At 29.6% G+C, this 27,471-nt stretch overlaps 2 protein-coding genes across 4 annotated transcripts in view; both read right to left on the bottom strand.

The window, feature by feature from the left end:
• Positions 1-2,206: 2,206 nt before the first annotated feature.
• LOC119604775 (putative uncharacterized protein DDB_G0286333) overlaps positions 2,207-27,471 on the bottom strand; it is a 50,534-nt gene continuing 25,269 nt past the window's right edge. For 2 of the 3 annotated variants that reach the window (XM_037957609.1, XM_037957610.1), the window contains exon 3: positions 2,207-2,822. In XM_037957609.1, the coding sequence (XP_037813537.1) occupies positions 2,222-2,788 (567 nt within the window). In that variant the 5' untranslated portion in view covers positions 2,789-2,822 and the 3' untranslated portion in view covers positions 2,207-2,221. Of the gene's footprint in view, positions 2,823-3,232; positions 3,327-27,471 lie in introns of those variants that run through there. The other variant, XM_037957611.1, reaches the window with a different exon arrangement.
• LOC119604774 (protein ITPRID2) lies at positions 15,517-27,406 on the bottom strand. The gene is made up of 2 exons (XM_037957608.1): positions 27,170-27,406; positions 15,517-16,865 (listed from the first exon to the last, which is right to left on the bottom strand). The coding sequence occupies exon 2, from the start codon at positions 16,826-16,828 to the stop codon at positions 15,848-15,850; it is 981 nt and encodes a 326-aa protein (XP_037813536.1). The 5' UTR covers positions 16,829-16,865; positions 27,170-27,406; the 3' UTR covers positions 15,517-15,847.

The raw sequence follows: 27,471 nt of genomic DNA, 5'->3' as shown, positions 1-27,471 counted from the left end.
TTGCTCACACTCTAACAACTTTTCTTATCACAATTGAATTCAAACAACCGTCTCAATAAACAAAATATTTTGTGGCAATTTGATTCTAATAATAAAGCTTTTAAAAAGCAGTTTATTGTTAAACTTTCACTAATAAAAACATTAGGTATTACATACATACGGATGAACGTGTTTAAATTTGACACTCAAAAAAATGAGCAGTTTAACATGTTGTGGTATTATTAAATCAGTTAAATAACAATGTGAATTTGTTTGGTTTTAGGAGAGGGAGAGAGAATCAAACAACTTGGTTAAAAAATTTGAAAATAATTTAATAAAATTAGAAAATAAACTTTAAGAAAAATAATTTTGCATAGATTGTGAATAAATAAAAATAATAAAGAATAAATTTTATTATTTTTAAACTTAGTTCTACATTTCAGAGGCGTCATGTTTGCTTTTTTTTAAGAACTACAGTTTTAATATAAAACAAATAATATTACATTTATATATGATATACATATAAACATTTGGATTTTTAACGTTTCATTATTTTGTAATAACAAACATTAGTTGTTCAACTTGAAATCAAGGAAATTAGTTAAAATGATTTGTTGAGAAATCAGATTGTTATAAATTAAGAGAAACATTTAAAAAATAGTAAAATATTTAGTAAATTTTTCTCAAATCTTCTAATCGAGTCCAGATACAATTTTTGTATTAAAATTCTATATTTGAAAAACTTCTGAAAGAAATTCCAAGAATAGAAAGATTCTGTTGAATTCCTATAGAAGATTTCTTATAATTTTCTATAGAAATAGAAAATTTCGTAAAGTTTTCTATAGATGTAGAATGTTTCTTTCTATCTATTTATCTATCTATCTATCTATCTATCTATCTATCTATCTATCTACCTATCTATCTATCTATCTATCTAATCTATCTATCTATCTATCTATCTATCTATCTATCTACCTATCTATCTATCTATCTATCTATCTATCTATCTATCTATCTATCTATCTACCTATCTATCTATCTATATATCTATCTATCTATCTATCTATCTATCTATCTATCTATCTATCTATCTATCTATCTATCCATCTATCTATCTATCTATCTATCTATCTATCTATCTATCTATCTATCTATCTATCTATCTATCTATCTATCTATCTATCTATCTATCTATCTATCTATCTATCTATCTATCTATCTATCTATCTATCTATCTATCTATCTATCTATCTATCTATCTATCTATCTATCTATCTATCTATCTATCTATCTATCTATCTATCTATCTATCTATCTATCTATCTATCTATCTATCTATCTATCTATCTTTCTATCTATATATCTATCTATCTATCTATCTATCTATCTATCTATCTATCTATCTATCTATCTATCTACCTATAAATAGAAAGTTTTCTTAAAATTTTCTATAGAAAATAGAAAGATTTCGTAAAATTTTCTACAGAAATTGAAAGATTTTCTAAAATTTTCTATAGAAATAGAAAGATTTCGAAAAAATTCTTATAGAAATAGAAAGATTTGGTAAAAATGTCTATAGTAAAAGAAAGATTTCGTAAATCTTTCTATGGAAATAGAAAGATTTAGTAAAAAATAGAAAGATTTTTTTTTAAATTTCTATAGAAATAGAAAGATTTTTTTTAAAGTTCCTATAGAAAATGAAAGATTTCGTAAAATTTTCTATAGAAAAAGAAGATTTAGTAAAATTTTGTATAGAAAAAAAAAATTAGTAAAATTTTCTATAGAAATAGAAAGAATTCGTAAAAGTTTCTACGGAAATAGAAAGATTTCGTGACAGTTTCTATAGAAATAGAAAATTTCGTAAAATTATAAATAATTAAAAAGATTTCGTAAAAGCTTCTATAACAATAGAAAATTTTCTATAGAAATATAAAAACTCCAAAAATTTTCTATAAAAATACAAAATTTCTAAAGACCGATTTTAATTAAGATCGAAAAAGTTCTTCGTAATACATATTTGTACTACAGTATGTATCCAAAATTGTATAGAATTATGTCCAAAACAAAAACAATATTGACATGGTCAATTGTCAGTATTTTACAAATTCCCACACAATCATCCCGCTATAGTTTTGTAAGCTTAAATAAAATAAAGCCGGTTTTTCTAACAATTATTTATAATTAAATTGAAGTTCTAAATATTACCTAATAGCATTTAGTAAAACACACAGCTTCCAAGAATTTAAGACAAAAAAACAGAAATACCAAAAAGTTTTAAATAAATTAAAAGCTTTAGCATAGCTATGGAAAAAAAACAATAAAAAAAACTTACCTTATTGGGATTTGGTGGAGAGTAGCTTAAAATCTGAGATTGTGAAAGACTATGACGTTGTTGGGGATAAGTACAATTGCCGCTGCCGTTATTATTGCTGTTATTATTGTTGTTATTGTGATTACTACCCGAACTGTGATGTATTATAGAAGAAGCTAAAGTGGATGCAGCTCCAACGGCCACACCAATATGTATAGCGTTATTGGAATGTGCTGTAAGGCCACCACTGACACCACTGGGTGAATGATTTATAAGATGACTGCCGCTGCTGCTAAGAATATTGGCCAAACTGCCAGGAGAACTTTGAGTTTTATGATTGGTTTGTGGGACTTGATTATTTATCGAAGTACTGGAAGACTTGCGATGTTCGTTTTGTTTCGTTTGTTGTTGTTGCTGATGCTGCTGCTGTTGTTGTGTTAGGGAACCCAAAGGTGTATCTAGACCCGGGGAACTGGTGGCTGTTGTCCAAATTGACATTTTAAAATCGTTGGCAACACAATGAATAGTGCAACTAATAATTGTAAGCGACGACATTGTAAAAAATTTAACAAAATATTATGGGAAAAAGAACAAAAGGTTAATAGCAAACAAATTTAAAAAAAAAAACTGATAATTAACAGCACGACATGAACACACAGACACAAATAGATTCTTGTTGTTTTTCTTTTTTTTTTTGCTCAGGCAATTCTGTAGGCACGACATTAAACTTTTATAGATAATTTTAAATTTTTTGCAATTCTTTAATTTAATTAACAAATTTATGGCTTAATTTATAACAACAACACATTGCTTGCGTTTTAAATATTATATTTTTGGCCCAAAACAGCCTCACATAATTTAATATTTATCTTGATTTTTCTTTTAAGTACAAAATGTTCAAAGAGAGCGAACTTTAACAATTAGAGAGCTAACAATACCGACTAATTTGTTTAAATAATATTGCGTTGGCTTTTTTAATTTTTAGTAGTATTTTTTCCAAAACAAAATAATAATAAAGTGTGTAAAACGACTGATAAAGTAGAAATAAAAACGAAAAGAAACAAATGACAACACAACTTTTATGAACAATTGCTTTTGTTGTTGTTACAACAGCTGTTAAACAGAGTTGTCTAATTGGAAATGCAAGCTTATAAAAACTGAAATAAACCGCTGTAATGGTTTGTGCCTTTGGTGGTTTATTAAACTGCTAGAGAAGATGCCATATTAAAAATTTTGTTCAGATAGCGCCAAGAGTGTTGGAATTGTGTAAATGATATGAAATGTTATTACATAAATAAGAAGAACTAGAGTAGATTCTATACGTAATAGACTATAGACTAGATTATTAACAAGACTATACAATAGACTATATATTACACTATAGACTAAACACTAGTCTAGCGGATTATACTTTATAAATATAGATTATACCATAGACTGGACAATAATCTCGACAATAGACTATAGACATGACTATAGATATGACTATAGACTAGACTATAGACTAGACTAGACTAGACTATAGATTAAAACTAGACTATAAATTAGACCATAGAATATACTATAGACTAGACTAGATTATAGACTAGACTATAGACTAGATTATAGACTAGACTATAGACTAGACTATAGACTAGACTATAGACTAGACTATAGACTAGACTATAGACTAGACTATAGACTAGACTATATACTAGACTATAGACTATAGACTAGACTATAGACTAGACTATAGACTAGACTATAGACTAGACTATAGACTAGACTATAGACTAGACTATAGACTAGACTATGACTAGACTATAGACTAGACTATACTAGACTATAGACTAGACTATAGACTAGACTATAGACTAGACTATAGACTAGACTATAGACTAGACTATAGACTAGACTATAGCTAGACTATAGACTAGACTATAGACTAGACTATAGACTAGACTATAGACTAGACTATAGACTAGACTATAGACTAGACTATAGACTAGACTATAGACTAGACTATAGACTAGACTATAGACTAGACTATAGACTAGACTATACTAGACTATAGACTAGACTATAGACTAGACTATAGACTAGACTATAGACTAGACTATAGACTAGACTATAGACTAGACTATAGACTAGACTATAGACTAGACTAGACTAGACTATAGACTATACTATAGACTAGACTATAGACTAGACTATAGACTAGACTATACTAAGACTAGACTATAGACAGACTATAGACTAGACTAAGACTAGACTATAGACTAGACTATAGACTGAAGACTATAGACTGACTATAGACTAGACTATAGACTAGACTATAGACTAGAACTATAGACTAGACTATAGACTAGACTATAGACTAGACTAATAGACTAGACTATAGACTAGACTATAGACTAACTATAGACTAGACTATAGACTAGACTATAGACTAGACTATAGACTAGACTATAGACTAGACTATAGACTAGACTATAGACTAGACTATAGACTAGACTATAGACTAGACTATAACTAGACTATAGACTAGACTATAGACTAGAGCTATAGGACCTAAACTATAGACTAGACTATAGACTAGACTATAGACTAGACTATAGACTAGACTATAGACTAGACTATAGACTAGAACTAATAAGACTAGGTTATAGACTAGGCTATAGACTAGGTTAGACTAGGCTATAGACTAAGACTATAGAGTATATTTATAAATCCAGCTGATGGCTCCAAGAAGCTTGACTAATGATTGCTCACTGATTTTCTTTAAAAATCAGCTGAACGTTAAGTGAACAAGAATAAAACCTTTTAAATAAAAAATAATTTGTTTTAATATTCTCTACAAAAATTTGTCTCAAATGCATGTCAAAATCTCAGTTGATCACGAGTCTTAAATAATCAGCATAAACGTCATCTTAATTCATATTTCGATTTTGAAATTGTAATCAATTTATAATCAAATAAATACGTAATTTGTTTACAAAAACAAATAAATTAAATTGTTTCTAAAAATATATTTACAATATTAATAAGTTATTACTTTGTGATCAATAATAAAATTTTGTAACAGAAATATTTTAACATTTTTCTTTTATTTTATAAAAATTTAGCACTTAAGCTTAATTCAGCTAGCTGAATGAAGGCAAATGCTAGTATTTTATAAAAAAGACATTTTTTTACGTGATTTTGAATTTAAACTTAATTCAGCTAGCTGAATTTGATGAATTTTAACTGAAACTAAAATTTAAGGATTTTTTCTTCTGATTTATGGCATTTAAGCCTAATTAAGATGGCTGAATTAAAAAAACTGTTATTATTTACAAATCAAAACAAGTTTTCTAGTAAACAAGTTTATTTGAGAATAGTACATATTCATTTTGCGAATAATTCAGCTAGCTGAATTTGAAGTAATGACTGCTTTACAAAAGGTGGTCTTTAAAAAAGTCGTTTCATCCAACCAAGATCTAATAAAAGCCTTTAGTTTTCTTAAAAGATGTTTTCATATGCCAATTTATATTTAATTTCTTAAAAAACATTCTCTGTATTATAAATTCGTTACGTACATCCTGTCTTCTAATCATGGTCAAATATTCAAGGCGTAAAACCGATTTTTTTCAAGTGTAAAACTGTGATTCATACTCAGCAAAATATTTTTTTATTTCTTGTATTTTTAAAGTAAGTTTTTAATTTTATTTAATAAAATATTTTTTAAGTCGAATTGTTTGCAAGCTATAGTTAATTTGTGATTTGTGATAAAAATGCTGAAAGATCGATTATTGCTTAGAAATATGAGCGATCGAGTTTTTTTTTCAATTAATCGTTTTTTAACAATGTTATTTAAAACTTTTAATTTTGCAGTTTTTCATACGAAAAATTAACTTTTGATCACATATTGCTCTCTTTTGGACTTAACTACAAAAAGATCTTAGATCCAACTTCTTCTTTTCTGAATTAAGCCTTTATTTATATTAAAAAGTTATTACTATTATTGGTTATTATTACAATTATTCAAAGTGCAACCTAAGCTCAGCAGACTTGAAATTTATTAAGTAGTTACCTTCTTCTATGTTTATTTTTTTGAGGGATTTAATATTTAAATTATTTATTTCTTCAAACAAACACGTGACAACTTTATAAATAAAAACCAAAAACCAAAAAAATATCGTTTATTTCAAATTTCAAATACAATACATTATTTTGAATTTAAAATTTAAACCGCATAGAATAAATATTTGTTTGTTGTATTTATTTTTTGCTTTTCGTTGTGGTTAAAACAACGATCAATCGTTCATTTGATGGCAGCAAAAATAAATGTAGAAAAACCAACAACTAAATACAACAAAAAAATTTATTTAAATTGAAAGAAATTTAAAACAAAACAAAAACAAATTAAATAAACTTATGAAGGTGACATTAATAAGTCTTGTGTGTTCGATTAAAATATTAAGGTAAAATAAAACAATAACATATGCATATGAAGCGATTATATTCAATACTGTCTATCTTAACTTACTTACTTACTTACTACTACTACTACTAACTAACTAACTAACTAACTAACTAACTAACTAACTAACTAACTAACTAACTAACTAACTAACTACTACTAACTAACTAACTACTAACTAACTAACTAACTAACTAACTAACTAACTAACTAACTAACTACTAACTAACTAACTAACTAACTAACTAACTAACTAACTAACTAACTAACTAACTAACTAACTAACTAACTAACTAACTAACTAACTAACTAACTACTAACTAACTAACTAACTAACTACTAACTAACTAACTAACTAACTAACTACTAACTAACTAACTAACTAACTAACTACTAACTAACTAACTAACTAACTAACTAACTAACTAACTAACTAACTAACTAACTAACTAACTAACTAACTAACTAACTAACTAACTAACTAACTAACTACTAACTAACTAACTAACTAACTAACTAACTAACTAACTAACTAACTAACTACTACTAACTAACTAACTAACTAACTAACTAACTAACTAACTAACTAACTAACTAACTAACTAACTAACTACTAACTAACTAACTAACTAACTAACTAACTAACTAACTAACTAACTAACTAACTACTAACTAACTAACTAACTAACTAACTAACTAACTAACTAACTAACTAACTAACTAACTAACTAACTAACTAACTAACTAACTAACTAACTAACTACTAACTAACTAACTAACTAACTAACTAACTAACTAACTAACTAACTAACTAACTAACTAACTAACTAACTAACTAACTAACTACTAACTAACTAACTAACTAACTAACTAACTAACTAACTAACTAACTACTAACTAACTAACTAACTACTAACTAACTAACTAACTAACTAACTAACTAACTAACTAACTAACTAACTAACTAACTAACTAACTAACTAACTAACACTAACTAACTAACTAACTAACTAACTAACTAACTAACTAACTAACTAACTACCTAACTACCTAACTAACTAACTAACTAACTAACTAACTAACTAACCAACTAACTAACTAAATAACTAACTAACTAACTAAATAACTAACTAACTAACTAACTAACTGACTAACTAACATATAAATATCGAGTGATTATATTCAATACTGTCTATCTTAAATTGTAATTAAAAATTATTTGGCTATTTCTGACTAACTAACTAAATAACTAACTACTAACTATAACTAAACTAAAACTAACTAACTAACTAACTAACTAACTAACTAACTAACTAACTAACTAACTAACTAACTAACTAACACTAACTAACTAACTAACTAACTAACACTAACTAACTAACTAACTAACTAACTAACTAACTAACTCTAACTAACTAACTAACTAACTAACTAACTACTAACTAACTACTACCTAACTAACTAACTAACTACTAACTACTAACTAACTAACTAACTAACTAACTAACTAACTAACTAACTAACTACTAACTAACTAACTAACTAACTAACTAACTAACTAACTAACTAACTAACTAACTAACTAACTAACTAACTAACTAACTAACTAACTAACTAACTAACTAACTAACTAACTAACTAACTAACTAACTAACTAACTAACTAACTAACTAACTAACTAACTAACTAACTAACTAACTAACTAACTAACTAACTAACTAACTAACTAACTAACTAACTAACTAACTAACTAACTAACTACTAACTAACTAACTAACTAACTAACTAACTAACTAACTACTAACTAACTAACTAACTAACTAACTAACTAACTACTAACTAACTAACTAACTAACTAACTAACTAACTAACTAACTAACTAACTAACTAACTAACTAACTAACTAACTACTAACTACTAACTAACTAACTAACTAACTAACTAACTAACTAACTAACTAACTACTAACTAACTAACTAACTAACTAACTAACTAACTAACTAACTAACTAACTAACTAACTAACTACTACTAACTAACTAACTAACTAACTAACTAACTAACTAACTAACTAACTAACTAACTAACTAACTAACTAACTAACTAACTAACTAACTAACTAACTACCTAACTAACTAACTAACTACCTAACTAACTACTAACTAACTACTAACTAACTAACTAACTAACTACTAACTAACTAACTAACTAACTAACTAACTAACTAACTAACTAACTAACTAACTAACTAACTAACTAACTAACTAACTAACTAACTAACTAACTAACTAACTAACTAACTAACTACTAACTAACTAACTAACTAACTAACTAAATAACTAACTAATTAACTAACTAACTAACTAACTAACTAACTAACTAACTAACTAACTAACTAACTAACTAACTAACTAACATATGAATATCGAGTGATTATATTCAATACTGTCTATCTTAAATTGTAATTAAAAAAATTATTTGGCTATTTCTGACTAAATAACTGATTAGACTATAGACTGACTAGACTATAGACTGCCTATACTATAAACTGACTAGAATGCTGACTGATTAGACTATACTCCGACTAGACTATAGATTGTCTAGTCTATAGATTGACTGGACTATAGATTGACTAGACTATAGACTAATTAGACTCTAGACTGACTAGACTATATACTGAGTAGCCTAGACTATAGACTAGACTACAGACTAGACTAAAGACTAGAGTTCAGACTAGACTTTATACTAGACTTTAGACTAGACTACAGACTAGACTATAGACTAGACTAAAAACTAGACTAAAGACTAGACTATAGACTAGACTAAAGACTAGACTAAAGGCTAGACTATAGACGAAACTACAGACTAGGCTACAGACGACACTATAGACTAGACTATAGACTAGACTAAATGGAGAATTTTTGTCTGCAGTCAAATACATATGTATTTAAGACTCGGTGAAGTTATTAACATGTGTTATGACTCCAAGTGGTCGTCATACTTGTCGTCTGTAGGGTACACAAATTTCTTAATGCTTTCAAACCAAATACAGGTGTATTTTATTCTTTAAAATTAAATAAATTTATTTATTTTTATTTTTACAAAAATAAAAAAAATTAAAATAAATAAAAACACATAAAATAAATAAAAGACAAATAAAAAACGGAATTAATTTTATATGCAACTTATTTTCAAATAAGTTTTTTCTTTTTTGCTAAAAAGAATACGAATACAAATACTCGTAAAGTACATATAAATAAAATAAAATAAAAAAATTAACAATTTTAATTTATTTTTTTCGCTTCTTGCTTCGTGTATGGGAAATACATAAAAAATTCTCATTTCCTTTACAAAATCTAAATAAAAAACAAAATCTTTTGTTCGATTTGAATGAATTCGTATACAAAAAAAAAAAAAAAAAACATTATTTCTAAAAATATTTTTAATGTTAAAAGTTTTGAATGAAATTGTTTTTGTTGCTATTTTTAGTCATAAAATATTTGAACTTAATACCGGTTAGGGGGTTTTAATTGTTTTTAAACTAATTTTGGAACATTGATTGAAAAATATTTGAAATTGTATACCACACAATATACATATGTATGTAAGTGACCTTCACCTTGCACAATGGGAAAAAATCAAATTTTACAATTATGCTTTTTAACTGAAATTTTATCAGAAAGTTTCACAAAATTAAATATTTTAAATGATTCATAATCAATAGAAGTCAAGATTCTAAAAGATAAAAACTGATACATTTATTATTAAAGAAAAATAAAAATAGCTATTCTGTGGTTTTAATTAAAAAATATTTCCTTGCTTGTTTATTATTTAAATTAAAAGATACAAATGTATCCAAACAGATTACTTCACAGTGTTTTTTAGATTACATTATTTTAATCTTATTGTAAAATATATACACAATTTCAACCATATCTTTAACAATCAGAGATTTTTATTATCACTTACTTTTTGTGGGCATTCAAACCAATTAAAATCAATTAAAAGTAATCAATCGGCGACATTTGTAGAGTAAACAATGGCGCTTATATGTATCTTAAATATTTGACTGCAGAAAAAATGTCTGCCCAATTCGAGAAAATGAACGACAAACTACAAAGACTTTTAAAATTCCCCAAATGAATCGAATGAAATTCCAAACGAATAATAATATTAAACGGCATTTTTAATCAAAATTGCTCAATGTAGACTGGATTATAGTCTTAATTATAGAGTAAATAAGGACTACATTATCGACCAGTCAGCACAGTTTTAGTTCCTAGTTCAGCTCTTGTCCAGGTCTAGTTACTTTATACTTCAGTTCTACTTTGGTTGTTGTTCAGTTCTAGTTTTGTTCCAGTTCTAGTTTTGTTCCAGTTCTAGTTCAGTTCTAGTTTTGTTCCAGTTCTAGTACAGTTGTAGTTCAGTTCTAGTTCAGTTCTAGTTCAGTTCTAGTTTTGTTCCAGTTCTAGTACAGTTCTAGTTCAGTTCTAGTACAGTTCTAGTTCAGTTCTAGTTCAGTTCTAGTTCAGTTCTAGTTCAGTTCTAGCTCAGTTCTAGTTCAGTTCTAGTTCAGTTCTAGTTCAGTTCTAGTTCAGTTCTAGTTCAGTTCTAGTTCAGTTCTGGTTCAGTTCTAGTTCAGTTCTAGTTCAGTTCTAATTCAGTTTTTGTTCAGTTCTAGTTCAGTTCTAGTTCAGTTCTAGTTCAGTTCTAGTTCAGTTCTATTTCAGTTCTAGTTCAGTTCTAGTTCAGTTCTAGTTCAGTTCTAGTTCAGTTCTAGTTCAGTTCTAGTTCAGTTCTAGTTCAGTTCTAGTTCAGTTCTAGTTCAGTTCTAGTTCAGTTCTAGTTCAGTTCTAGTTCAGTTCTAGTTCAGTTCTAGTTCAGTTCTAGTTCAGTTCTAGTTCAGTTCTAGTTCAGTTCTAGTTCAGTTCTAGTTCAGTTCTAGTTCAGTTCTAGTTCAGTTCTAGTTCAGTTCTAGTTCAGTTCTAGTTCAGTTCTAGTTCAGTTCTAGTTCAGTTCTAGTTCAGTTCTAGTTCAGTTCTAGTTCAGTTCTAGTTCAGTTCTAGTTCAGCTAGTTCAGTTCTAGTTCAGTTCTAGTTCAGTTCTAGTTCAGTTCTAGTTCAGTTCTAGTTCAGTTCTAGTTCAGTTCTAGTTCAGTTCTAGTTCAGTTCTAGTTCAGTTCTAGTTCAGTCTAGTTCAGGTTCTAGTTCAGTTCTAGTTCAGTTCTAGTTCAGTTCTAGTTCAGTTCTAGTTCAGTTCTAGTTCAGTTCTAGTTTCAGTTCTAGTTCAGTTCTAGTTCAGTTCTAGTTCAGTTCTAGTTTCAGTTCTAGTTCTAGTTCAGTTCTAGTTCAGTTCTAGTCAGTTCTAGTTCAGTTCTAGTCAGTTCTAGTTCAGTCTAGTTCAGTTTCTAGTTCAGTTCTAGTTCAGTTTCTAGTTTCAGTTCTAGTTCAGTTCTAGTTCAGTTCTAGTCAGTTCTAGTTCAGTTCTAGTTCGTTCTAGTTCAGTCTAGTTCAGTTCTAGTTCAGTTCTAGTTCAGTTCTATTTCAGTTCTAGTTCAGTTGCTAGTTCAGTTGTAGTTCAGTTGCTAGTTCAGTGCTAGTTCAGTTCTAGTTCAGTTCTAGTTCAGTTCTAGTTCAGTTCTAGTTCAGTTCTAGTTCAGTTCTAGTTCAGTTCTAGTTCAGTTCAGTTCTAGTTCAGTTCTAGTTCAGTTCTAGTTCAGTTCTAGTTCAGTTCTAGTTCAGTTCTAGTTCAGTTCTAGTTCAGTTCTAGTTCAGTTCTAGTTCTAGTTCAGTTCTAGTTCAGTTCTAGTTCAGTTCAGTTCTAGTTCAGCTCTAGTTCAGCTCTAGTTCAGCTCTAGTTCAGTTCTAGTTCAGTTCTAGTTCAGTTCTAGTTCAGTTCTAGTTCAGTTCTAGTTCAGTTCTAGTTCAGTTCTAGTTCAGTTCTAGTTCAGTTCTAGTTCAGTTCTAGTTCAGTTCTAGTTCAGTTCTAGTTCAGTTCTAGTTCAGTTCTAGTTCAGTTCTAGTTCAGTTCTAGTTCAGTTCTAGTTCAGTTCTAGTTCAGTTCTAGTTCAGTTCTAGTTCAGTTCTAGTTCAGTTCTAGTTCAGTTCTAGTTCAGTTCTAGTTCAGTTCTAGTTCAGTTCTAGTTTCTAGTTCAGTTTTTGTAATGACGTTGAAGCAAATTACCACTACACTGAAATATTGTTTAAATGGGAGCGGGAAATTTTCCATTAGGCTAGTCGGCAAACAAATAAATTTGTTCTACTAAAAATATATACGTTTTATTATTAATATCTTCAATTGATATATTTTTCTATATATATTTTTCTGTAACCTAAGAAATACATACGATATTTACCAACATATTTATTTGTAACGTATATTAAATATTCGTTTAATTTTCTTTGTAACCTTGCATATCGATTTCAAGACTTTGATTTAAATTTCTTTACATTCAATTAATTATTCAATCAGCACCGATATACACGGGTTACAATTTGTCATACAGTGGTTCCTATACGTTTAGGTGAATTATTTATTTATTTACATAGTGCCTTGGAAAATAAAACAAAATTGTTATAAATAATGCAAAAAAAAAACATGGCAAAAAGGTTTGGCTAATATCTTTATGCCAAATTTTTTTTATCTAGGTTTTATATGACCGATATAAATTGTGTGAAATTCGAAGAACTCATAAAATAAATAATTAGGTAAATAAATAAGTTCTATTAATGATAGTGAAAGAAAAACAAAATATTTTGGTAATAAATCCAATATTTCTAAATGGCATTGAGTACTAGTGTGAATTTCTTTGTATCGTCGGTTGAACCCTCGAAGGCTCAAGTCTAAAAAGTTATTTTAAGACTTGACTTCTTTCTAAGATCCAGACTTCAAAGTTCTAAACAAAATAAGGACGCTTTATAGACGTTCCGTTCTAGTTTAGTTTCAGGTAAGTTCGAGTTCAGTTCCAGTTCAGACCTCTTTATTTCAGTTCTAGTTCAGTACTAGTCTAGTTCTGGTTTATTTGTAGTTTTGTTCTAGTTTAGCTCTGTTTCAGTTCTAGTTTAGTTCCAGTTATTTCTAGTTCAGTTCTAGTTCTGTTCTAGTTCAGTTCTAGTGCAGTTCCAGTTCAGTTCTAGTGCAGTTCTAGTTCAGTTCTGTTTTAGTTCTTGTTCAGTTTTAGTTCAGTTCTAGTTTAATTCTAGTTCAGTTCTAGTTCAGTTTTAGTTCTGTTCTAGTTCAGTTCTAGTTCAGTACTAGTTCAGTCCTAGTTTAGTTCTAGTTCAGTTCGAGTGCAGTTTTATTTCAGTTCTAGTACTGTTCTAGTTCAGTTTTAGTTCTAGTTCAGTTCTCATTCAGTTCTAGTTCAGTTCTAGTACAGTTCTAGTTCAGTTCTAGTACAGTTCTAATTCAGTTCTAGTACAGTTCTACCTCAGTACTAGTTCAGTTCGAGTTCACTTCTACTTCAGTTCGAGTTCACTTCTAGTTCAGTTCTAATTCAGTTCTAGTTCAGTTCTAGTTCAGTTCTAGTTCAGTTCTAGTTCAGTTCTAGTTCAGTTCTAGTTCAGTTCTAGTTCAGTTCTAGTTCAGTTCTAGTACAGTTCTAGTTCAGTTCTAGTTCAGTTCTAGTTCAGTTCTAGTTCAGTTCTAGTTCAGTTCTAGTTCAGTTCTAGTTCAGTTCTAGTTCAGTTCTAGTTCAGTTATAGTTCAGTTCTAGTTCAGTTCTAGTTCAGTTCTAGTACAGTTCTGGTTCAGTTCTAGTTCAGTTCTAGTTCAGTTCTAGTTCAGTTCTAGTTCAGTTCTAGTTCAGTTCTAATTCAGTTCTAGTTCAGTTCTAGTTCTGTTCTAGTTCAGTTCTAGTTCCGTTCTAGTTCAGTTCTAATTCAGTTCTAGTTCTAGTTCAGTTCTAGTTCAGTTCTAGTTTCAGTTCTAGTTCAGTTCTAATTCAGTTCTAGTTCAGTTCTAGTTCAGTTTCTAGTTCAGTTCTAGTACAGTTCTAGTTCAGTTCTAGTTCAGTTCTAGTTCAGTTCTAGTTCAGTTCAGTTCTAGTTCAGTTCTAGTTCAGTTCTAGTACAGTTCTAGTTCAGTTCTAGTTCAGTTCTAGTTCAGTTCTAGTTCAGTTCTAGTTCAGTTCTAGTTCAGTTCTAGTTCAGTTCTAGTTCAGTTCTAGTTCAGTTCTAGTTCAGTTCTAGTTCAGTTCTAGTTCAGTTCTAGTTCAGTTTTTCTAGTTCAGTTCTAGTTCAGTTCTAGTTCAGTTCTAGTTCAGTTCTAGTTCAGTTCTAGTACAGTTCTGGTTCAGTTCTAGTTCAGTTCTAGTTCAGTTCTAGTTCAGTTCTAGTTCAGTTCTAGTTCAGTTCTAATTCAGTTCTAGTTCAGTTCTAGTTCTGTTCTAGTTCAGTTCTAGTTCAGTTCTAGTTCAGTTCTAATTCAGTTCTAGTTCAGTTCTAGTTCAGTTCTAGTTCAGTTCTAGTTCAGTTCTAGTTTATTTCTAGTTCAGTTTCTAGTTCAGTTCTAGTTCAGTTCCAGTTCAATTCTAGTTCAGTTCTAATTCAGTTCTAGTTCAGTTCTAGTTCAGTTCTAGTTCAGTTCTAGTTCTAGTTCAGTTCTAGTTCAGTTCTAATTCAGTTCTAGTTCAGTTCTAGTTCACTTGTAATTCAGTTCTAGTTTAGTTTTAGTTCAGTTCTAGTTCAGTTATCGTGAGATTTCCAATTGACTCTGACTGATCTATACTAGAGATAAGCTCATTATTTGACCAAAATTTTAATAAATCTTCAAATGATCATATCAAATATTTTGTGCATTCATTTATTTTATTAAATATAAATCATTGATCATAAAATTAAGTAACAATTTCACTTAAAAACAAATAAACTGGCAAAAATAAAAATAATAATAATAAGTACGACACATAGTAGATTTGTTAAAAGTAGGGAGGGGATTAACAATTTTTCACTACATAATTAAAATTTAAGTTAATTAAGTAAAGATCACACAAGAATATCTTGTAAATTATAAAATAGTAATAATATTAAAATGGCATACGTATTGACTGTAACATTGTTTTAATTAAAACTTAAAAGACTAAACTAATAAACTAAAATATCTAAAGTAAGATGAAGGTCATCGTAATTTCAGTTCCATAGATGTCAATGACTTTTTGCGTTCATTAACTTCAAAACGTTCCATTATTTTGGCCACAATATGAGAGGGTGGTATATCGGGATTGCCCGTTAGGCCACGATAGCCCAAAACACTATGATCGGCCAAGTTATTGGCCAATTGTAGACGTTTAATAAAGGCATCTGTATCGATGCCACGTACTTGAGAGGGTTTGAGAAAACGCTTAGGTATGCGCGAGAGTATATCTTCAGAACCCACTGGACCGAAACCCAGATTAATTAATATGGCCTCTGGATCGGGTTTACGAGCCTCTAGTAAGCTATCAACACTAGAATAACGACTGGAATCGGAATGCACTGAGTTATCACGTTTTAAAATACACTTTTGCCTCTGCAGCAGACCACTGCAGTGCGGTAATTCTGGTATCGAATCAAAAGAACCATCTGATTTTAAACGTCTTTCATGACTACCAGCTGAAGCGGATGAATTCAATGAAGAGGTCAAAGATGAAGAGGAGAAAGTCTTTTCGATGGGAGCATGTTGACTCATTAATTTCAATGAACTCTCACTCTGTTGTTTGTTGCGAAAACGTACTTGTTTCTTTTTCTGACTGCTTAAATTGGAGACGGTGGGTAAATTTAAATTGGTTTCTCTTTCATTAGGTCCATAACCCTCATCGATCTCATCATCATCTTCCTCTTCAAGATCGGCGGCATATTCGGTTTCATCTCCGCTATATACCGCTGATTTTTGTCTTTGCAATCGTTTCTTGCGCTGTGCTGTACCCAAGGATTGCGGTATATTTTGTATAGTCTTAAGGGACATCAAGCTGGTTCTTTGTTGAGTTTCGGTGGTCTCAGCTATATGTTTTTGGTAAGTTTTTGTTTTGATTTGTTGCTGTTCGACTATTTTCAAGATATTTTCACAGCTAGAATTTGAGGAATTTTCTTTAAAATCGGAATGTTGCGATGTACATTCCATTATGTCTGAATTTATTTTGTCACTTTGAAGTTGAACTCTAAAAGTATAGGGATTGAAGTATGTAGAAATAATGAGATTTGTGTGGAACATGTATTTGTTTTTAATGGAAACAATTATGCAAATATCATTGTGGTTTGCGTAGTTTTTTGTTGTTATTAAGAGGTTTTTACCGTTTAAGTTATTGGTTTATTAAAATTTAACATTTGATTGATATACTTAATCAAACAAATACTAAATCAAAACGAACTAATTAATCCACTAAGAGACTGATAACCCCTTTTATTGCATTTAATAGATCATGAACTCATGATCACAGCAAGACTATGTGATTCTTAGAATGTGTTCCGACAGGTAATTAGTTAATTAAAAATTATAAAATTATTGTTGTTGCTAAGTATCAAATAGATTTCAGTTATCAGAATAGATTACATCATCTATGATTAGTTCAAGTTCAGTACTATTACAGTTATAGTTCATTTTTAGTTCAGACCTAGTTCAGTTCCTGTTCTGTTCTCGTTCAGTTCTAGTTCATTTCTAGTTCAGTTTTAGTTCAGTTCTAGTTCAGATCTAGTTCAGTTCTAGTTCAGTTCTAGTTCAGTTCTAGTTCAGTCTAGTTCAGTTCTGTTCAGCTTCTAGTTCAGTTCTAGTTGCAGTTCTAGTTCAGTTCTAGTTCAGTTCTAGTTCAGTTCTAGTTCAGTTCTAGTTCAGTTCTAAGTTCAGTTCTAATTCAGTTCTAATTCAGTTCTAAGTTCAGTTCTATTCAGTTCTAGTTTAGTTCTAGTTTAGTTCTAGTTTAAGTTCAGTTCTAGTTCAGGTTCTAGTCAGGTTCTAGTTTCAGTTCTAGTTCAGTTCTAGTTCAGTTCTAGTTCAGTTCTAGTTCCGGTTCTAGTTCAGTTCTAGTTGAAGGTTTAGTTCAGATTTAGTTCAGTTCTAGTTCAGGTTTTATTATCGTTCAGTTCTAGTTCATTCTAGTTCAGTTCTAAGTGTCTTCGTTCAGTTCTAGTTCAGTTCTAGTTTCAGTTCTTAGTTCAGGTCAGTTCTAGTTCAGTTCTAGTTCAGTTCTAGTTCAGTTCTAGTTCAGTTCTAGTTCAGTTCTAGTTCAGTTCTAGTTCAGTTCTAGTTCATTCTAGTTCAGTTCTAGTTCAGTTCTAGTTCAGTTCTAGTTCAGTTCTAGTTCAGTTCTAGTTCAGTTCTAGTTCAGTTCTAGTTCAGTTCTAGTTCAGTTCTAGTTCAGTTCTAGTTCAGTTCTAGTTCAGTTCTAGTTCAGTTCTAGTTCAGTTCTAGTTCAGTTCTAGTTCAGTTCTAGTTCAGTTCTAGTTCAGTTCTAGTTCAGTTCTAGTTCAGTTCTAGTTCAGTTCTAGTTCAGTTCTAGTTCAGTTCTAGTTCAGTTCTAGTTCAGTTCAGTTCTAGTTCAGTTCTAGTTCAGTTCTAGTTCAGTTCTAGTTCAGTTCTAGTTCAGTTCTAGTTCAGTTCTAGTTCAGTTCTAGTTCAGTTCTAGTTCAGTTCTAGTTCAGTTCTAGTTCAGTTCTAGTTCAGTTCTAGTTCAGTTCTAGTTCAGTTCTAGTTCAGTTCTAGTTCAGTTTTAGTTCAGTTCTAGTTCAGTTCTAATTCTCGTTCAGTTCTAGTTCAGTTCTAGTTTAGTTCTCGTTCAGTTCTAGTTCAGTTCTAGTTCAGTTCTAGTTCAGTTCTAGTTCAGTTCTAGTTCAGTTCTAGTTCAGTTCTAGTTCAGTTCTAGTTCAGTTCTAATTCAGTTCTTGTTCAGTTCTAGTTCAGTTCTAGTTCAGTTATAGTTCAGTTCTAGTTCACTTATAATTCAGTTCTAGTTCACTTATAACTCATTTTAGTTCATTTCTAATTCAGTTTTAGTTCAGTTCTAATTCAGGTCTAGTTCAGTTCTAATTCAGTTCTAGTTCAATTCTAGTTCTAGTTAATTTCTAGTTCAGTTCTAGTTCAGTTCTTGTTCAGTTCTAGTTCAGTTCTAGTTCAGTTCTAGTTCAGTTCTAGTTTAGTTCTAGTTTAGTTCTAGTTCAGTTCTAGTTCAGTTCTAGTTCAGTTCTAGTTCAGTTCTAGTTCAGTTCTAGTTCAGTTCCAGTTCAGTTCTAGTTGAGTTCTAGTTCAGTTCTAGTTCAGTTCTAGTTCAGTTCTAGTTCAGTTTTAGTTCAGTTCTAGTTCAGTTCTAGTTCAGTTCTAGCTCAGTTCTAGCTCAGTTCTAGTTCAGTTCTAGTTCAGTTTTAGTTCAGTTCTAGTTCAGTTCTAGTTCAGTTCTAGTTCAGTTCTAGTTCAGTTCTAGTTCAGTTCTAGTTCAGTTCTAGTTCAGTTCTAGTTCAGTTCTAGTTCAGTTCTAGTTCAGTTCTAGTTCAGTTCTAGTTCAGTTCTAGTTCAGTTCTAGTTCAGTTCTAGTTCAGTTCTAGTTCAGTTCTAGTTCAGTTCTAGTTCAGTTCTAGTTCAGTTCTAGTTCAGTTCTAGTTCAGTTCTAGTTCAGTTCTAGTTCAGTTCTAGTTCAGTTTCTAGTTCAGTTCTAGTTCAGTTCTAGTTCAGTTCTAGTTCAGTTCTAGTTCAGTTCTAGTTCATTCTAGTTCAGTTCTAGTTCAGTGTCGAGTTCAGTTCTAGTTCAGTTCTAGTTCAGTTCTAGTTCAGTTCTAGTTCAGTTCTAGTTCAGTTTCTAGTTCAGTTCTAGTTCAGTTCTAGTTCATTCTAGTTCGGGTCTAGTTCAGTTCTAGTTCAGTTCTAGTTTCCGTCAGTTCAGTTCTCGTTCATTCTGTTTAGTTCTCATTCAGTTCTAGGTTCAATCTAGTTTCAGTTTTAATTCTGTTTAATAATTTAAATACAGTAGTATTTTCATCTCCAAATTGATGTGAATCTCGTAAAAAAATCTTAAATAAATATCTCTTGAAAAATTTCCAATCATTCACTGCAAAAACTTGATCTTGAACTCAAATACTTAAGCTGTTACTGTGGTTAACTGACTCAAATTTAAACTCTATTGACTTCAAATCAATTATCGAATGTTGTTCCAAGTAGCGTTTACATATTAGTGATATTTAAATAATTCTTAGAAAAATCATGTCAAACAACTTTAATAATTTTTCTACTTCCTTCTTCTGACAAACAACATGCAAAAAATTGTTTACGATTTGAGCAAATCTCATTATTTACGAGTAGTTGAATATGAAATAAGTGAAAAAACATTAAACATTAAAGTGTTTTTGTTTTTAAAAAACCTGTTTATTATTAAATAATCAAAACAAAAACAATACAAATAATTATTTTTGTTTTTTTTAAACAAATTTGTGGAAAAAACGCAGACGGCGGCGGGCTACTTATTGCGTATTCATGTTTCTGGGTGATTGTCTGGCTTAGTTTAAACTTTTAAAGAAAATTAATAAAACCGCAGCCTCAATTTTTTTATTTATTTATATTGTTTTTACCTAGTACCATATTTTTCTCATATAAATATTTATTTTTTTTTTATAAAATTTCATTAACTATGTACTGATAACTTATAATTATGGTTTGGATTTTTTTTTTGTAAATTTTTGAATTCTTTTTGTTTTATTAATTTATTTGGAAAAACGTGCTTTAATTAATTGCGTCTTCATGCTTAATGAAATTATTTAGCAATTTCGGAACGTGTGTGTTTGACACAACAAATAGTTTATTATTATTAAAACAAGTGGTTCCAAATCCGTACTACTTTCTTGATATAGCAAACGTGAAAGAAAGCTCTTACTAAACCTTTAACTCGAAGTTAAATGAGTGACTTCTCTAGAATTTTAATTATTCGTTTATATAGTCATAATTTTTTGTAATTATTAAATACGACATGTTTAAAGTCCAATTTTGATTATAATTTGAGCACTAATTTACTGATAATTAAATATTTTTACATTTTTACTAGACTTTCACAACAACAAAGCGCTGTGGCTATATTAATCATAAAAATATTGATAATTTAGACAAACATTTTACCAAAAAATTAAAAAAAATTTATGGAGAGAACCAACCAACCCATAACAAAAAAATAAAGACTAATATATAGATTTGAAATTTCTGGAAAATTTGCTAACATGTCGGTTCAGTTCCTGTTCAGTATTAGTTTAGTTCTAGTTAGGTTCTAGTTCAGTTCTAGTTCAGTTTTTGTTCAGTTCTAGTTCAGTTCTAGTTCAGTTCTAGTTCAGTTCTGGTTCAGTTCTAGTTCAGTTCTAGTTCAGTTCTAGTTCAGTTCTAGTTCAGTTCTAGTTCAGTTCTAGTTCAGTTCTAGTTCAGTTCTAGTTCAGTTCTAGTTCAGTTCTAGTTCAGTTCTAGTTCAGTTCTAGTTCAGTTCTAGTTCAGTTTTAGTTCAGTTCTAGTTCAGTTCTAGTTCAGTTCTAGTTCAGTTTCTAGTTCAGTTCTAGTTCAGTTCTAGTTCAGTTCTAGTTCAGTTCTAGTTCAGTTCTAGTTCAGTTCTAGTTCAGTTCTAGTTCAGTTCTAGTTTAGTTCTAGTTCAGTTCTTGTTCAGTTCTAGTTCTAGTTCAGTTCTAGTTCAGTTCTAGTTCAGTTCTAGTTCAGTTCTTGTTCAGTTCTAGTTCTAGTTCAGTTCTAGTTCAGTACTAGTTCAGTTCTAGTTCAGTTCTAGTTCAGTTCTAGTTCAGTTCTAGTTCAGTTCTAGTTCAGTGCTAGTTCAGTTCTAGTTCAGTTCTAGTTCAGTTCTGTTCAGTTCTAGTTTCAGTTCTAGTTCAGTTCAGTTCTAGTTCAGTTCTAGTTCAGTACTAGTTTCAGTTTCTAGTTCAGTTTCTAGTTCAGTTGTAGTTTCGTTCTAGTTCAGTTCTAGTTCAGTTGTAGTTCAGTTCAGTTCAGTTCGAGTTCAATTCTAGTTCAGTTCTAGTTCATTCTAGTTCAGTTCTAGTTCAGTTCTAGTTCAGTTCTAGTTCAGTTCTAGTTCAGTTCTAGTTCAGTTCTAGTTCAGTTCTAGTTCAGTTCTAGTTCAGTTCCTAGTCAGTTCTATTTCAGTTCAGTAGTTCAGTTCTAGTTCAGTTCAGTTCAGTTCTAGTTCAGTTCTAGTTCAGTTCTAGTTCAGTTCTAGTTCAGTTCTAGTTCAGTTCTAGTTCAGTTCTAGTTCAGTTCTAGTTCAGTTCTAGTTCAGTTCTAGTTCAGTTTTGTTCAGTTCTTGTACAGTTTTTGTGCAGTTCTAGTTCAGTCCTACTTTAGTTCTAGTTCAGTTCTAGTTGAGTTCTAGTTCAGTGCTATTTCAGTTCTAGTTTAGTTCTAGTTAAGTTCTAGTTCAGTTGTAGTTCAGTTCTAGTTTAGTTTTAGTTTAGTTCTAGTTCAGTTCTAGTTCAGTTCTAGTTCAGTTCTAGTTCAGTTCTAGTTCAGTTCTAGTTCAGTTCTAGTTCAGTTCTAGTTTAGTTCTAGTTCAGTTCTAGTTCAGTTACAGTTCAGTTCTAGTTCAGTTCTACTTCAGTTCTACTTCAGTTCTACTTCAGTTCTACTTCAGTTCTAGTTCAATTCTAGTTCAGTTCTAGTTCAGTTCTAGTTCAGTTCTAGTTCAGATCTAGTTCAGTTCTAGTTCAGTTCTAGTTCAGTCCTAGTTCAGTTTTAGTTCAGTTCTAGTTCAGTTCTAGTTCAGTTCTAGTTCAGTTCTAGTTCAATTCTAGTTCAGTTCTACTTCAGTTCTAGTTCAATTCTGATTCAGTTCTAGTTCAGTTCTAGTTCAGTTCTAGTTCAGTTCTAGTTCAGTTCTAGTCAGTTCTAGTTCAGTTCTAGTTCAGTTCTAGTTCAGTTCTAGTTCAGTTCTAGTTCAGTTCTAGTTCAGTTCTAGTTCAGTTCTAGTTCAGTTCTAGTTCAGTTCTAGTTCAGTTCTAGTTCAGTTCTAGTTCAGTTCTAGTTCAATTCTAGTTCAGTTCTAGTTTAGTTCTAGTTAGTTCTAGTTCAGTTCTGGTTCAGTTCTAGTTCAGTTCTAGTTCAGTTCTAGTTCAGTTCTAGTTCAGTTCTAGTTCAGTTCTAGTTCAGTTCTAGTTCAGTTCTAGTTCAGTTCTAGTTCAGTTCTAGTTCAGTTCTAGTCAGTTCAGTTCTAGTTCAGTTCTAGTTCAGTTCTAGTTCAGCTCCAGTTCAGTTCTAGTTCAGTTCTAGTTCAGTTCTAGTTCAGTTCTAGTTCAGTTCTAGTTCAGTTCTAGTTCAGTTCTAGTTCAGTTCTAGTTCAGTTCTAGTTCAGTTCTAGTTCAGTTCTAGTTCAGTTCTAGTTCAGTTCTAGTTCAGTTCTAGTTCAGTTCTAGTTCAGTTCTAGTTCAGTTCTAGTTCAGTTCTAGTTCAGTTCTAGTTCAGTTCTAGTTCAGTTCTAGTTCAGTTCTAGTTCAGTTCTAGTTCAGTTCTAGTTCAGTTCTAGTTCAGCTCTAGTTCAGTTCTAGTTCAGTTCTGGTTTAGTTCTAGTTTAGTTCTTGTTTAGTTCAGTTCGAGTTCTGTTTAGTTCAGTTCTAGTTTCTCAACTTCGGTTTTAAAAATGTGTATTGCAAAATGTTTACACAAGGAGTATAGAAGCAATAGTAGCAATCTCAACTTTTGTAAATTCTAAAATAATTAAAAAGAGTCAGAATAATTCTCATACTTAGAATTTCATTTGGAGAGCATATTAAAAACTATCTATCAAAAAAACTAAACTAAATCTTGAAAAATGGAGATTGTTAACTTTGCTTTTCATAACTCCCACTTGATTAACTCATAGTACAAGTTCAAGTTCGAACATCAAACTTTCAGACAAACTATTTACTATGATTTACAATAATTATTTTGTGCATGATTTTACATTTTATTTGCAAAATCATGTGGGGATTTTTATTTAATTTTTGGTGTCGTCATAACTATTGGAAAATTTTTAAAAGAACTAATATTTATTATTTGTTTGTTTGCTTAACATACAAAAAATATTACAAAATAAAGCAAGTATCTGCTTATGTTTGTTTCCCTCTGCTTAAATCCGCTTTTAAAGAACATTTTAAAAGTTCTGTTAAGAAAATGTATTGCTATTTATAAATTAATTTAACACCTTTTTTTTTAAAAAAAAAAGTTTTTCGACAATATGTTGTTGCTCTTGTTGTTGCTAAGTTTATTGTTTAGTTTGCAAACAATAACCATTTACGTCAATTTCATTGTTATTATTATTTTCTTTTAATTATCTAACGTTATTTTTTTCACTTTTGCTGTCGTATTTCTTTAACTTTAATTATAGCAAATTTTTCAAATACTATTAGTGGATAAAAAACAAACAAACAAATATTTTCTTCGAATTTGAAATAATTAATATGTTTTTGTTTCATTTAAAATTTTGCCTTAATAAGTGTCACGTGCCGTTTATTTTAAATTTTGCATATTATTTGATCTTTTGAGTTAATGATTTAAAAAATCCCCTGTTTTAAATTGGGTAACATTTCTTTGGAATTTAAAATTCCATATGTATTTTTAATATTTAAAAGGAATATTGTAAAAATCGATTTCAGTTTACAAATTATGGCATTTAATATCGATCGAAGTCTGAATACTTATATATATAACACTTATATTTAAATGAAGATTTCGAACGCTTTCTAATACCGTCGAAAGCTTCGGTACTAGTTTAGTTCTTGTTAATTTTTATCTCAGTTGTAGTTAAGTTTTAGTTCAGCATTGGTTCATCTCAAATTCAGTTCTAGTTGAGATCATCTTCAGCTCCAATTCATTTCTAGATTAGTTTTAGTTTAGTTCTGGTTTAATTCTGATTAAGTTCTAGTTCAGCTCTCATCAGTTCTAGTTTAATTCTAGTTCTGTTCTAGCTCTGTTGTAGTTCTGTTCTAATTCTGTTCTAGTTCTGTTCTAGTTCTGTTCTAGTTCTGTTCTAGTTCTATTCTAGTTCTATTCTAGTTCTGTTCTAGTTCTGTTCTAGTTCTGTTCTAGTTCTGTTGTAGTTCTGTTCTAATTCTGTTCTAGTTCTGTTCTAGTTCTGTTCAAGTTCTGTTCTAGTTCTGTTCTAGTTCTGTTCTTGTTCTGTTCTAGTTCTGTTCTGGTTCTGTTCTAGTTCTGTTGTAGTTCTGTTCTAGTTCTGTTCTAGTTCTGTTGTAGTTCAGTTCAGTTCTAGTTCAGTTTTGGTTCAGTTCTGGTTGAGTTCTTGTTCAGTTCTCATTCAGTTCTAGTTCAATTCTATTTCAGTTAAATTTCAGATCTAGTTCAGTCCTAGATCAGTTCTAGTTCAGTTCTAGTTCAGATCTAGTTAAGCTGTAGTTCAGCTTTAGTTCAGATTTAGTTCATATATAGTTCAGATTTAGTTCACATATAGTACAGATCTGGTTCTGATGTGCTTCAGTTCTAGTTCAGTTGCAGTCCGATCGAGTTCCGATCTAGTTTAGATGTAGTTCAGTTCCAAATCAGTTCTAATGTATTTCTAGGTCGGATCTAGTTAAGTTGTAGTTAAGTTTTAGTTCATATATAGTTCAGATAGTATAGTACAGATCTGGTTTAGTTCAAGTGAGTTCAAGTTAATTTCTATCTGAGTTGTATTTCGGTTCCTGTTCGGTCTAATGGAGATCTAGTTCAGTCCTAGCTCAGTTTTAGTTCAAATCTAGTCCAGTTCTAACTAACTAACTAACAAACTAACTAAGTAACTAACTAAGTAAGTAACTAACTAACTAACTAACTAACTACTAACTACTAACTACTAACTAACTACTAACTAACTAACTAACTAAACTACTAACTAACTAACTAACTAACTAACTAACTAACTAACTACTACTAACTACTAACTAACTAACTAACTAACTAACTAACTACTAACTAACTAACTAACTAACTAACTAACTACTAACTAACTAACTAACTAACTAACTAACTAACTAACTAACTAACTAACTACTAACTACTAACTAACTAACTAACTAACTAACTAACTAACTAACTAACTAACTAACTACTAACTAACTAACTAACTAACTAACTAACTAACTAACTAACTAACTAACTAACTAACTAACTAACTACTAACTAACTAACTAACTAACTAACTAACTAACTAACTAACTAACTAACTAACTAACTAACTAACTAACTAACTAACTAACTAACTAACTAACTAACTAACTAACTAACTAACTACTAACTAACTAACTAACTAACTAACTAACTAACTAACTAACTAACAACTAACTAACTAACTAACTAACGAACACTAACTACTAACAAACTAACTAACTAACTAACTAACTAAACTAACTAACTAACTAACTAACTAACTAACTAACTAACTAACTAACTAACTAACTACTAACTAACTAAAACTGACTAACTAACTAACTAACTAACTAACTAACTAACTAACTAACTAACTAATTAACTAACTAACAATAACTATGGCATCACTGGTCTAAACCGATGTAAAATAAGACTCTGTTGATTTTAAACTCTCTTGGGGAACAAATCTTTTATTTAACACATTTAAGAAAAATGTGTATGTCGTCCGACCTTGATTTAAATCTTAACTATAATTTTGCACTAGGATCAAGTTACCCATTTTTTTTTGTTTTCAGCAAAAAAACATTTGCTGGAATTTCCTACAGCATTTTTAACAATTAAATTTTGAAAAAATAAAATTAATTGCCAGCTTTAAGTGAATTTTTTTGTCATTTGATCATATTATTTTCGTACAAAACACAAACCCTATTAATTTTGTTGTTTATAGTTATTTAATTGAGAAAAAAACTAAACTAAAATTGTAACACAATCATGACAATTTAAATTTTTTAAACAAAGGAGAGAAAAAAAAAAGTTGTAAAAAAAGTAGCGAGATTTTCTATACCAGAACTGTAATAAAATACTGCAGTTAATTACGTAAAAATAATAACAACAACAAACCATAACTGTAAAAGGGAATAATTGAAATGTAATTTATAAATTACAACTCTGTTTTAATTTTTTTTTTTTATAAAAAAAATACAAATTCTATTGCAATTGGTCGGCTTTTTTAGATTCAAAACATTTAATTTTAAAATTTGTTTTGTTTATTAGTTTTAATGTTATTGTAGTTGTTGGAGATAATAACAATTTCCACCGTTGCTTGACATTGACTGCCATATTAGTATTTGACAACAACAAAAACATGTTTTAAAACACGTTGTTGGGATTTTTTTTTTATATGATTACAACAAAAAAAGTTTGTTTTTAGCAAAAAAAAAATTCCATTTCTCTTTGTTTTTTTGTTTGTTTGTTAATTGTTTAAAAAATAAAACTTATTAAAGTTTTTTTTTGTATTTAGACCAGACATATGATATTTGCATAATTTATTTCTGGTTTATTAATTCTTAACATATTTTTAAAATTTTATAATTTTTTTAAAATATTAACCTTTTTTTTTGTTTGTTTTTATTATTTTTTCATAAAATTCCTTTTAATTATAATATTTTTTGTTAAAAAAATTATTCAGTATTTATTATTAACACTTGTATTTTTGGTATTTTCCGTTTATATTTTTTTATTATTTATTTAAGTTGTTGTTCTCACATTTAATAACAAATTTCAACTGAGCCAGTTTTTAAAAGTCTTGCAATTTTTTGTAGCTTTTTCACTCTTTTCTTTGTTGTTGTTGCTTTCGGTTTAAATCCAATTTTAAAAGCTTAGCTCACTGTTTTTTTCCTCCATTTGTTTAT

This window comes from Lucilia sericata, unplaced genomic scaffold (genome assembly GCF_015586225.1).
Source record: "Lucilia sericata isolate MDLA Ls3-8-SP2 unplaced genomic scaffold, ASM1558622v1 Contig000430F_arrow, whole genome shotgun sequence".
Lineage (NCBI taxonomy): Eukaryota > Metazoa > Arthropoda > Insecta > Diptera > Calliphoridae > Lucilia > Lucilia sericata.
The sequence above is the reverse complement of the archived record's forward strand: the minus strand, read 5'-3'. Positions and strand labels throughout refer to the sequence as shown.